Source organism: Tursiops truncatus, chromosome 18, assembly GCF_011762595.2.
Source record: "Tursiops truncatus isolate mTurTru1 chromosome 18, mTurTru1.mat.Y, whole genome shotgun sequence".
Classification (NCBI taxonomy): domain Eukaryota; kingdom Metazoa; phylum Chordata; class Mammalia; order Artiodactyla; family Delphinidae; genus Tursiops; species Tursiops truncatus.
This window is the reverse complement of record NC_047051.1, coordinates 66,039,647-66,053,289: the sequence shown is the minus strand read 5'-3', so window position 1 is coordinate 66,053,289 and position 13,643 is coordinate 66,039,647. Positions and strand designations below refer to the sequence as shown.

The following is a 13,643-nucleotide window of genomic DNA, read 5'->3' as shown; positions in this document are numbered from 1 at the left end:
AGATGCAAGGCACCCCAGAGACTGCCAGGAAATCCCCAGAAGCTAGGAGAGCACCACGGAACAGATTCTCCCTCAGAAGGATCCAATCCTGCCAACACCTTGGTCTTGGACTTCGGGCCTTCAGAACTCAGAGAGAATGGATTTCTGTCGTTGAACCTGCCCAGTTTGTGGTACCGCGTCGCGGCGGCCCTAAGAAACCAACACAGATTGTAACCATGAAAAAGGCACTGTCTTGACACCCTAATAACTCCACAAGGGCTCTTGGGTCTCGCTTTTCAATGCTTTAGACACTCAGCCTTATATCTAGATCGAAGGTAATGGGAGCATTTGAGTTCTGTTTGCGGAAACACGTTCTGACAAATGACCATGGAAGATGACGTGACCGCCAAACACACTTGATCAGTTCGCCTCATCAGTAAATGGCATCAGAATTAAAGGACAGGTAACACCCCCATTCCTAAGGATTCTGAACGTCGTCTAAAGGCACTGGGTGTCAATGCTTTCCCAGTCTGGCCCTCACTTACTTGCGGCAAGTTGCACAGAGTTGCTTCTGGATGACAAGGAAATTGAAATGCAGAGTAAATATAATTTTCCTAATGTAAGTGGAAAGCAAGCAATCAACCACCATTTGATACTTCCAGTTTGTACAATCTACGTAATCACTGTGAATCTCAGAGGTTCATTTATAGAATCACAGATTCTTCTTTGTGATTATAAACGAGGCAGTGCCTTTCACCAGCAAATTAGCAACGCGCCTTTCACGGCCACTAAAGGAAGGCATCATTTCCGGTACAACAGTTGTCACAGAAAGGCCAGTCGATGTCCCAGTCCTCCGTGGCAGCACGGAGCCACCCAGGTGTAAGCGTAAGGACTGTCTGTGCTCCCCACTCTTTGGGTGCTGCCCTCCCACACGCCGCAAGTCCTCTCAATTCCACCTCCTTCCCTTCTCCTGCGTCTGTCACCTCCCCAGCATCCCATCTGGGGCCCTTAACAGTCACCACCATGTGTCACTGGGCTTTCCTCCTGCAGGCTCAGCCCTCTTAACCCATCCTACCCTAAAGAGTATCTATCACTGGCATCTGTCTCACGGACCAGCACGACTGATGTGGTAGGTTGTTGGACTCTCTATGGGCTCCCTAAGGCCCTGAAGCCCATCTAATGGCATGGGGAGAGCGGGGCTTAAGTATAGAGAGGGGCTGGGCCAGGACCCTGGCTCTACGACCTTGATCAAGCCCTTTCTGCCCTCTACGCCTCACTGGGGTCATTCATGCCGACCTCATAGATTCACTGATCAGCCATAAGTGAAAGAACGTTAAGTACAGATGTAGCACAAAGTCCGGCACACAGCAAGGGTTTTTTTAAAGGGTAGCCATTATTTTTGTTCATTTTCTTATCAGCAACACCTTGCCGTGCGTGTCCATAAATATTCGTGGGACTCATATCGTGTTTGCAAGATCACATTCCATAAAATAATACCAGCGCTCTGGAATTCTATTGTGGGTATCAAGTCTAGCTTCCTGTTTATATAAATGAGGAAGGAGAAACCTATAAGGCTCCTGGCTCACAGTTATCAAGTTTGACTTTTAGTATTGCTTTCACACGATCATTTTCTCTACAGATCCCAAACTGATTAAATCATTCCAATATATTTCTTAGGAGTTAAAGCTATGATTTCCAACTCCAATGTTCGAATTGAGGAAAGACAGCAAATAAGCGAACCATAAAAAATAAAATAGCAGATCATTTACACATCAGTCTGATTTGTATGTTAATATGTTTCACATTCACATTCAAACACAGGGGTATCTAGCCAGCTAAATGCTTCCTTCAAAGGAGCCAGCAGAGAAGACCCGTCCTAGAGGGTCCTGAAACCCTCCGTCCACCACCTTGAAATCCTACAGCCAACCTGTGCCAGAGGGATGAGAGGTTCTCCTAGGAAAATCCTGACTCTAGGAAAACAGAGGCTTTGGACTAAGTAAATGAAGGAGACCAAGAATTCAGCAAAGCTAACAGGCACATAAAATGTTTAAGCTACACGAACACCCCCTCGATGTTAAAGCTACGGGAACTGAAGCTCCGAGGAGCTACAGACACGTCGGAAAAAGGGAGTAACTGTGCTTGTGAGAAGCTGACACTTCATCACACCTGTCCAGGCGGCACTTCCTTCTTACAGACCTTCGAAAGCCACCTGGGCTCCTCATCTCTATTTGAGGAAAGACTCACGCGAGGCTATATAGAAAGCTGGGGGGGGGGGGGGGGTAAAAAAAAAAAAAGAGAATTAGTCCACTTGACAAGTATGCTAGTTTTAAATTTTGAAGTGTTTTCATAGGCTTCTTTTCCATTTCACCTGCCCAAGAGCTCTACAATGCAAGCACAGTCTCAATTCTGCTAATGAACAAGAAGGAGAGCAAAGCTTAGTGTGAAAGGAAGAAAAAAAAGACTAGCTTTTAAGGAGAAACTAATCTGCATCCAGGACGCTGCGAGGTGTTTTCTCAGAAGGTATTTCACGTGAGCTTCACCTCAGTCCCGTGAAGTACGTGTTCCCTGGATTCGGAGACGAGGACGTGGGTTGAGAGTGGTCATCTTCTCACCCAGAGCCACCCAGCTAGTAAGCCTTGAAGCCCGGATGCGCGGCCCTGGACTTTCCCCTTTAACCACTCTGTTTTTATAATTCAGACAATTTATTATCTCCACTTAAAAGAGGGGAGGGGGTTTCCCTGGTGGCGCAGTGGTTGAGAGCCCGCCTGCCGATGCAGGGGACACGGGTTCGTACCCCGGTCCGGGAGGATCCCACATGCTGCGGAGGGGCTGGGCCCGTGAGCCATGGCCACTGAGCCTGCGCGTCCGGAGCCTGTGCTCCACAACGGGAGAGGCCACAACAGTGAGAGGCCCGCGTACCGCAAAATAAATAAATAAATAAATAAATAAAGAGGGGAGGAAAAAAGCAGCTTCTCAAACTCCCTACGTTTCCCCAGAATACTGGCCCACTTTAATGTCTGATACAGACATTCTCAATTACAGTTTATTCCTTTTATTTATTAGTTTCTACTGAGAGACTTTTCAGGGAGAAAATAGCAAACAGCTGTTACAGAATTCCTGCCATCACGTCAGAGCCTCAGAAATGACTTTGATCAAGGGTCTACAGTGGAGTTGAAAGGGGCACACAAACATTTCGGGCCAACATTTAAGTCCTACTCTCTGCTTCTAAGGAACTAGAAAGGAAGGCTAACAGTATTCCACTGAAATGAATTATGAAAAAAATTTTTTTTATCTATTAAAATAGCCCTTAAATTTAACATCATGAGACCAGACCCAGACGGACCATTTATCATTCAAGTTAAATAAAACACAGAAAGGACCATGCAACGCGGAGTGGACATGAATACTCTTTCAGAAACTCTGCTAATAATAGGAGCCAAAAGCAACACTGATAAGGGGAAAGAAATATGGACTCATTTTTAAAAAGCTGAGTGAACTTGTGAAATTCCTTCCCCTCATTCTGGTTCAAACTGCAGCTGCTTAAGGGGCAGTTAACGGAGCTCTGGGCACACACATCTCCCTTCTGGTTTAAATAGTCAATTAAATTTTATTTAGGTCTCGGTATCACCACCATCACCTCTTAGTGCATTTTACACAAAAGAAAAAAAAATAAAAGGACCCCTGAATGCACACCTGCCTTCTAAGATCATATAATCCAATCAACTGCAAGGAATAACCCCACTGCCAGGGACTTGCGATTCCAGGGGAACCGAGAAGCAGAGCACGTATTACAAAGGAAGATATATTTCCCCCCAAGATCTTGGTTAAATGTACATTCCACCTCTTTGGGGAGAAAAAAAAAACCCAAGACATTTAGTGGCTTATCCAAAAAGGCATCGTCTCTAAGATGGCTGAAATAGAAATTAAAAAGGGAACAAAATCATTCAACATAAGACAAAGTCAGAAAAGGACCATGCGTTTCTGTAGACACAGTGGCTGTGAGTGACACAAGGCCAGCTCCAAGCCATCAGCCTCAGCTTTTCCCGATGTAAACTGGGGGGTCCCCAAAAGGACACGCGGAGCTTTTTAAAAAGACAAACTTCTGCTACGTCCTTTTTTCTGAGCGCAAGCCTATGAAGACAGTTTTCAAATTCTCTAACCATTTACGACCTTTTGCAGAACCACAAAGCACTTGGAGGAACAAGCCCTCGACTGACGTCAAGCCCAGGCTTCAGTGAAAATTAAAGAAATTAAACGACTGCTTCATTTCAAAATGTAAGAAAATGAAATAATGTTTATAATGTTTATAATAAATAAACATTTATGAATAAATGTTTAATCATTTATGGGCTGACCGTGTGAGACTCCAAATTAGGTCTGAGATAACAGGCAGTTTTGCCCTCCTTAAATAAAAAAACCCTTTGCAGTCTTTTATTATGACATGCAACCTAATCATTTTTCTTAAAAGTTTTAGATGTTTGTTTTCAACAAACTTGTTTGCTTCCTGCTAATAATGAGTTGTCCAGAAAATATTTGATTTCTTTCCATCTTCTACCTACAATTTTCAAGTGGCGTAAAGTTTGGCCCAATTTAGTTTAGTGAGATGTAGGTAAGTTACCCCACCTCCCACCAACACACACACACAAAATCCTAACGCTGCCTGATGCTCCGTAAGCAACATATTGTATACCATCCGCTTATTCACCCCGACCACACTGCTTTGAGCACTTACTAGTTACACAGTAACTACTATCTCTGAGGAGCCTTTTAGAATTTTGTGGTTTTTTTAAGATTAAAAATCCCTTTTCTGAAAGAGTTTACCATCTGCCTGGGGGATTAACAAATACAGTCATGAAAAGGTAATTCATCAACAAAGATGTCAACACAAGGTGCTGACTTCCAAAAAAAGAAAGGGAGAAAAAAAAAGCCTGTAGTATCATCTGGACCAAACACCTCATTTTGCAAATAAGGAAACCAAGTCACAGCGGGGTTTATAAGGGAACTAATTAGGGAGAGAAGCAAGATTAAAGCCTGTGACTCAAAGTCTAATTAGAGGTACACATAGCAAGTACTATAAGAAGAGAGAGATGGCCCCCAGCAAGAGCTATGGGGGGGCTTGGACGGTTGAGGTGATCTTGATAAATTTGTTAGTGGATGTTGGCCGGTGTTTAGAAATGGAAAAAGAACCAGAGCAGCCCCAAGATGAGGCTGTGGTGCCTCCCGTCTGGGAGGCTTGGAGGCAAGTTTGAAAAGATCCAATTGGGCAAGACAGTGGAAGCCCACAGATCTTACAAGAAGCGGCAGCTCGGGGTCGGGGAAGGCGGTTCCAATCCCAGTTCTATCCCAACTGTGCAAATGTGATGAAGTGACTCGAAGCACTCCCCAAGTGTTCCCTCATCTTACAGAGATGACGGCGCCAGCCACCTTTCATCACTTGCGAGAGGCAAATGATTGAACAGAGGTGTGGGCCGTCGGTCACAGGTTACGGCATCGGCTGGGTCCAGGCACTGCTGAGGCATAGAATCTGATGACAAACAAGAACAAAAGAGGCCGTGCCTCCACACAGGTCCCACTCTACCTGCGGGAGGCCAAAAATAAGCACGTGAACAGGTAAGAGAATTTTCTGGCTTCAGATGCTAACGCACAGGATGAACCAACCGAGGACAGCGGTGGGGAATCACAACGAATAACAGCTCAGCCATCTGCAGCGGGCCCTCCAGGAAGGCCCCAGCTCTCTCCCAGCCTCCCCAGACGAAGAAATCCATACTTTATCCTCAGGCAGCTGGGAGCTGTAAAGGCTTCTGAGTAAAGCAACCGACAAGACACAAACACAGGGCGCGATGACTGTTACTCCCCGGGATGGCTGTGGCTGACACGGAGCACTCCGCACCTGCACCAGGCCACGCCCGCTCACTACGCAACAAAGGCCAGGCGTCTTCGCATCACCTGTGAGCATCTCTCCCAAGCGTTTTCACCAGGGCCACTCAAAAGCAGCAGAACGTGGCTCCGTTTGATTTCCTCTGCTCTTCTCCACTCTTGCTAGGGTGGCCTTGCTAATGAAAACACATAAACTGAATAAACACTTGGGGAAGGCGCCATCTGTTCACCCTACAAACGTCAGCAGGAACAGCATTTGTTTACCAGCGGGGTCATGAGTGAGGACAGGACACATCAAACCTTCTCAGGAACCTTCCAGGGGGGTGGGAGTGGAGGGAGTCATTTAACCCTTTCAGACCCACACAAGTCACCTCGATTTATCATCTCTGGTTGGAAGGGAAGGCTGCATATATCACAAACCACAGGCTGGGGCTTATCCGCACAGCCTTTTCCACATAAAGATGATAAAACGCCCCGTAAGAATTTCCTATAAATATTACTTTTGAACTTTCAACGCTGTAGAGGAAATAGCTAAAAAGACCGTCCAAGTTCAAGAGCAAAGGTGACGGTAGAACTAGCCATGGCGTAGAGAAGTCTGATGCTCACTGCTCACGCTTTTCAAAGGATTCAACTCTTTAATAAGACCTCATTCAGGGCTGTAAGAAATGATGAAGACTGGTGTGGTTATCTGTGCCAGGAAGTGTTTAGGGAACATGCATTTTTAAATGATGACTTGGCCGTCGTCCATCCTCTAAAACAAAAGTCTTAGGAAAGGCCCAGGAAACTCAATCCCCCAAGGAAAGCTGTGGTTCATGGAAGAATGTCCCCCAAGGGAAACTGTAACGACTTCTGGCCAAGTGCCTGCTCGTGTGTGTGATGAATGTGAATTAACGAGGAGGACCCATCCTTGTGGGGTGCCCAACCTGAGGAGGGAGCACGTGTGGGCTAAGGGGACACTTCCAGGCTCAGACACTTGGCCTTGATGAATCCCCAGCAGAAAGTTCTGGAGCAAGGTTTAAAGCACTTATGGGGAGCTGGGTCTCTTGTGATCCTGTGTCCCTCCGCTCCAATCCCAAGCACAGCGGCTGAGTCACCACAGCCAGCCTGATGCTTCCCAGCTGTGCAGAGACCTGGCTGGTTCTGTTCTTAAAGACCACAAGGTAGCAATTTAGAATCAGCTTAGTCAATAAAAATGCTGATTGCTGCCTTTCTACAGGCAGTTATGGAAAACATCTGTTGCCCATGGGTTGCGAAGGAACATTCTGACTCAACGCCAGAAATAAAAATTAAACATGAATGGATGAGGCATGTGAAAAACTAACAATAGCATTAATTCTACTTGTAAGATTCAGTCTACTCCTAATATTCAGTCAGCAAACACTTAATGAGCACCTACTACATGCCAGGCGCTGTGCAAGGTGCTGGGGATGAGACAATAAGGTAAGGTCCCAGCCCCGAGAAGCCAACAGTGAAGCGGCAAATGCCCACTGGTACCACTAATCATATTATGGTCCAAGCTCTTAGTATGTGCCAAGAGCTGTTCCTTTATTTGTATCAACTCTTTTATTCACATAAAATGAGGTAGGGTTTTTGATTAGCCTCATTTTACAGAGGAGAAAACTGAGATACAGAGAGATTAAGTACCTTGCCCAAGGTGATTAATGTGTCAGCAGATGAAGCTGGGATTTGAATCTCAGGGGTCCAGCTCCACCCTGACAGATGTATGAGCAAAGAAGTCTGAAATGGGGGAAGAAAACAGCCACTGCCTCCAGAAGTTGGCATCTGGGTAAAACAGACAGGACCTCTAAGGATGCACAGGAGTTTATGTGGGAAGGGGGTGGTATGAGAAACCTTCCAGGCAGAGGAGTTACAAATGCAAAGCACAGACAACAGAAATTATCAAGTAAAATCTTTTTTAGAAGACGCAAACACACTTCTATTCCTATTTCTTAGGCAGGGAGTTCCTATATAGTTCCTAGCTAAGTAGTAGCTAGGACCAGAGTTTTGACATCCTTTGGTTCAGGGAAACAAGAACTGCAAGTGAATACAGTACAATGCTTCCTGTAGCTCATGCACACAACAGCAGCATTTGCTGGCCCTCGGTCCAAACCACACACGGGAACACCAATGTAAATTGATACAGCCACTATGGAGAACAGTATGGAGGTTCCTTAAAAAACTAAAAATAGAACTACCATATGACCCAGCAATCCCACTACTGGGCATATACCCTGAGAAAACCATAATTCAAAAACAGTCATGTACCAAAATGTTCATTGCAGCTCTATTTACAATAGCCAGGACATGGAAGCAACCTAAGTGTCCATCATCGGATGAATGGATCAAGAAGATGTGACACATATATACAATGGAATATTACTCAGCCATAAAAAGAAATGAAATTGAGTTATTTGTAGTGAGGTGGACGGACCTAAAGTCTCATACAGAGTGAAGTAAGTCAGAAAGAGAAAAACAAATACTGTATGCTAACACATATATATGGAATCTAAGAAAAAAAAAGGTCATGAAGTACCTAGGGGTAAGATGGGAATAAAGACACAGACCTACTAGAGAATGGACTTGAGGACATGGGGAGGGGGAAGGGTAAGCTGGGATGAAGTGAGAGAGTAGCATTGACATACATACACTACCAAACGTAAAATAAGATAGCTAGTGGGAAGCAGCCACGTAGCACAGGGAGATCAGCTCGGTGCTCTGTGACCACCTAGAAGGGTGGGATAGGGAGGGTGGGAGGGAGACGCAAGAGGGAGGAGATATGGGGATGTATGTATATGTATAGCTGATTCACTTTGTTATAAAGCAGAAACTAACACACCGTTGTAAAGCAATTATACTCCAATAAAGATGATAAAAAAAGAAAAAAAAAAAGAATGCGTTGCTAGAGACTTGGGCTCAGAAGTCCTTAGCAGTACCAAAGAGGAAACACTGAAATGAAATACCTCACCAAACCAGTCTGGCAATGAAGAGAAAGGAGGCAGGGTGCGGGAGGGATGTGGGGTGCGGCGCGGGGAGGAGAGGAGGCTGGGACATGTTGCAGAAGGCCGGACTCTACCAGGCTGGCAGGTGTGCCCCTCAATCTATTTTTACAATTTCAGCAGATTAGCAACGGCTTTGTGCCTCAGAATATGAAGAAGTTCAAGTCCTTAAAGAGACAGGAATTCCACAACAAGTAAATTAGAAAGATACAAAGGTGGTTTGCAATGTGCAATAAATTGGCAGGTTTAAACATAGCTTTTCTGAGGTTTATCTTCCCTGAGACACTTAATGGTAATTCACACCCTCTGAACAACATTCTTTGAAATGAATATGACTTAGTGAATCATATTACATAAACCATTAAATGATGAGATGCAGACGTGAATGCCAACTGTTAAGTTTTAGTCGCTCTAGCCATCGGGAATAATTGATGGATCGTCTCCACTTTAAAAACAGGTTATGTTCCCAAAGTTCGCTTACAGTTTGGCTGTTTGGAATTCAAGAGTTACTTCCTTCCTCCCCCCCCACACAAGCCATGTGAGATGTGGGTGTAGTACCCAAGGGAGAACACAGAAAACAGGCAGAGCGCGCTGTGAATTCTCTGGATGCTAATTCATGCTTGAGGAGACTGCAGTCAGAGTTCTACAGAGGTGGGGACACACGTCCGCACTCTCCCTGCCACGGGAACAAATCCTGCATCTGCACATAACTAACCGGTGGTGGTTCCCGAACCGCTAGCAGCGGTCGGACTTCAGGAGGAGGCTGGAGAGAAGGATGAGGGAGGGCAAGGGGCCACGAGGCAGGGGCTCTGAGGAAGACACCAGAACCACGGGGGCATGCAGCTCTCGCTGACGGACAAGGCCAAGGCTGCCGTTCCTCCTTCTCTGCCCGGCTCCTGGACACCCCACTCTGGTCCGCCCCTGGGATGGGGCCTCTTCCCTTCTAGGGCTGCCACACTGGGGGCTGGGATCAGGGTTCTTCTGCACCCCGACTCCCCACCCACAAACATGCTCGGCAACTTCTCTGATGTCGGAACACCCATTCAGGTCTTTGACGGTTTTCTCGGAACTTTCCTGCCGGTAACCTAGGGAAATGGGGTGCTCACACACATGCAAAGACGTTGAGAGGAACTGCTTGTAACGAGCAGATTAAACCGAGACGCAGACCACAGTTCCCTCCAATTCAAATATGTAAGTAATACATACATAGGCATGTACACACAGATATCTACTGGAATATGGAAAATCAGAGTAAAATTCAAATGACACACCCACTGATATCACTGGGCGCGGTCCGCGCATAAATCCAAAAACTGACAGCTCGGAACCAGACGCTCCAGAGGAGGACAGCGAGGGTGGGCAGGGAGCCGCTGAACACACAGACCTGCCACCTCGCAGTCACCGAAACGCAGGAATGACACGAGCCTCCCCGTGCCGAAGGCTGCCCCCGACTTACCGGAACTTCAAAGGCCTCCTGGGTGTCATCCAGCATCTGGATTCTGACGGACATGAGTTTTCCTGAAGGCGTCGGGGGAGGCTTCTGTCCATGTTCCAAGGTACTGATCCCCGAATTCTCCGCTGCCCCCAGTCTCGATCCTGGAGTTGGCCTCTGCTCTATTTCTCCCATGATGAGAGCAGATTATATGATGCCTGCAGGAAGCAGAGAGAAGAAAAATACATCAGGAGACTCACTGAGACCACCTTAGTAACATTGGTCGCCTTCTGCCGGTCACTGTGGCCATGTCCCCGAAGCACAAGATGGCCAGTTCCCACCCCCCGTGCAGGAATCACACGAGCTGATAAGCGTTCGGCTCATTCACACACAGCGTCACCTTTAGCCACTCAAGGCATGCAAATATTTGTGCATATTTTATCCTTCTGCATACTTTGTTTTGCGGTACACGGGCCTCTCACTGTCGTGGCCCCTCCCGCTGCGGAGCACAGGCTCCGGACGCGCAGGCTCAGCGGCCATGGCTCACGGGCCCAGCCACTCCGCAGCATGTGGGATCTTCCCGGACCAGGGCACAAACCCGTGTCCCCTGCATCGGCAGGCAGACCCTCAACCACTGCGCCACCAGGGAAGCCCCATCCTTCTGCATACTTTTACATAGTTTATCCTTTTCTAGTTTTACAGTCAGCTCTTAATACGCTAGATTCAGTTGTGTTCTACGTACTATTAGTTAGGGTCTGCCATGAGCTAGGCACCATTTTTCACACACTTGCGGTCTGCTGGGAAGATAATGAGCAGTGCCTAACCCATATCATTAACATCCATTAGTTTACTTTTTATGGATCATGGAACATACCAAGTAATGTGGGCGTTATCAAGATAAATAGATAAAACGGATCTTGTAGCTCCCGAGTTTATAACCTGGTTGAGGAAACGAAACACACGCTCACACAAACCCAGGTGACATCAGGTAGGGTCTTTTCTCTCGAGTTCTTCTTTTCCTCCTAATTAATTTTTTTCCTGCCACCCTCCCGCAGTTGCTCCCCCTCTCCCAGGAAACCATTCTACATATTACAGTATTGACAAAGTTATCTGCTCCATCATGCAGAAGGTAGGAACTGAACTCCACTGAGTCTCAAATGTTGGGTAATGCTTGGAAGGAGACAGGAACACACAAGGAGAAGGAATTCCAGGGAAGTAGAACAGCATCAAGAAAGCTATGGGACAGAAATCAGGTGGCATTTAGGAAGACAACTGAGAATCAATGCTGCAGAGTTAAAGATGCATTTGGAAACTAGGTTGGAATCAGACCACAAAGGACATCAAAGACCTAGCTGAGAGATATGGTCTTCACCCTGTAGCGAGTCACTGAATAAGAATAATGACACAACGAAAGTAGAACTTGAGAAAAATGAATGTGAAGATGATCTATACTAATGCGCCGGAAAAAGAGACGGGCTGGCAGGGGCTGGGGGAGTCCAGTTACAAAGCTAAGGCAACAATTGGAGCTCGAGGAGATCAGCTTGAACAGTGGCGACGGAAATAAAAAGATGATGCTATAAAACCCACTTTTATGGAAAAATTAACCCGGTGTTGTAAATGGTTAGCTACTGAGAAGAAGGAGATTAAAGTATAACAGTGACCAGAAAGTTTTAAATCAGGGCAGAAGTGAAGAAGTGGGAGGGGAAGGTGTGTGTGTGACTGGGGACACACTGAAGGCTTTAAAAGGATATCCAGCAGGCTGTGGGGGAGGTGGAGCTGGATTTGGGCTTTGGGTTCAGAGTCCATCTCGCTGTAGAAGTGAAAGCCAGGGTGAGGGTGAATGTGAAAGGGGTGGGGGGGAGACAGGGCAATGAAAAAGCAAAAAGAACAAACATGCCCAGCCATGGGGGTTGTTATGGACTGAACTGTGTCCCCCCCAAATTCTTACCTTGGAGCACTAACCCCATGTAACTCAGAATGTGACGGCATTTGGAGACAGGGTCTTAAAAGAGGTGACCAATTTAAAACAGTGATTAAGATGGGCCCTAATCCAATCTGACTGGTGTCCTTGTAAGAGGAGCAAATTTGCACACACACAGAGACACCAGGCATGCACAGAGGAAAAGCCATGTGAGGACACAGGGAGAAGGTGGCCATCTGCAAGCCGAGGAGAGATGCCTCAGGAGAAACCAACCCTGCCAACACCTAGATCTAAACTTCCGACCTCCAGAACTGTGAGAAAATAAACCTGTTAAGACACCCAGCCTGTGGGACTTTGTTATGACAGTAAATTCACACAAGGGCCGAGGGAGAAGAGGCAGAGAAGGAATGACCCTTTGTCTCAGTGACAAAGAAAGTCACAGAAGGGGCACTCAAGGGTCACCTGTGGTGTGAGGTATAGACCTCAGGGCTGCATCTTACGAGCCACCCTTCAGCTCTTTGCTTCAGGAAAAAACATCCAGTTTGTCAGCCTCATTGTGTAGGTTCTTCTTGACCAAGGCTCTTCCTTCTCCTGAAGGGTCACTCAGGTTCCTTGCCAGAAGTTTCCCACCGAATTCCATATGGGAACCTCCCCTTCCTCTCAGTGAAACCTCGAACATTCTCCCTGTGACACAGAGGGCTGGCCCTGAGGTCAGTAGAGTAGAAACTATGGAGTCACCTCGATAAGATGGGTCATTGGATCAAACCACCCTGGCCTGAAAAGACACACCCTTCGACTGAAAAGGGAGAGGGCCTGACCACCACCCAGGAAACACCATTTACTACTTATTTCTCCCACACTCATTTTCCCCACCAACTTTCCACCAACGTCTGTAAGAGATTATTTTTCGTCCCTATGCAATCCTTTGAGATTGGACTTCTGTGTCACCATGCTAGTTAAGGACCAGCTTTTTGAGAACTACTACTCCTTTCTTGAATGTCCACCTATGATTTCACAGGTCTGCTATACAAGTAAGTACCTTTCTGATTTCTCCCCCAGATAAGGTTGTTTTTTTTAAGAACCTAATTCCAATCTGTTTGATTATGTGATTATCTTTTGCTTAATCGTCTCTTGGTCTTAAGACACAACTAGACTTTGCTCATCTACAATGCTTTACACCGAAGTGAAAAGCAGATCACCTACATTTGTTCAATGAATCATATGTGGCTGGTATAGATCTAATTAACTATGGCATCACTGTGTTTAAAATAATCTTCACAAACCAGGCAGAATTATTCCCCTATATGTTTTCTATTCACGGTCTCATGGTTAAAAATAAACACAAGCGCTAAAGAAAGCTTTGACATCAGTCCAGTTTGCCTTCCCCATTGCCAGCCTCCTCTTTGCACTCATTCCTACTTTGGTGTTGATCCCTCCC

At 46.3% G+C, this 13,643-nt stretch overlaps 1 protein-coding gene across 4 annotated transcripts in view; it reads right to left on the bottom strand.

Moving 5' to 3' along the window:
- Positions 1 to 13,643, bottom strand: part of FARP1 (FERM, ARH/RhoGEF and pleckstrin domain protein 1) — a 288,803-nt gene that overhangs the window by 221,088 nt on the left and 54,072 nt on the right. For all 4 annotated transcript variants that reach the window (XM_073795368.1, XM_073795366.1, XM_033843754.2 and 1 more), the window contains exon 2: positions 10,309 to 10,502. In XM_073795368.1, coding sequence (XP_073651469.1) covers positions 10,309 to 10,479 — 171 coding nt within the window. In that variant the 5' untranslated portion in view covers positions 10,480 to 10,502. The remainder of the gene's footprint in view (positions 1 to 10,308; positions 10,503 to 13,643) is intronic.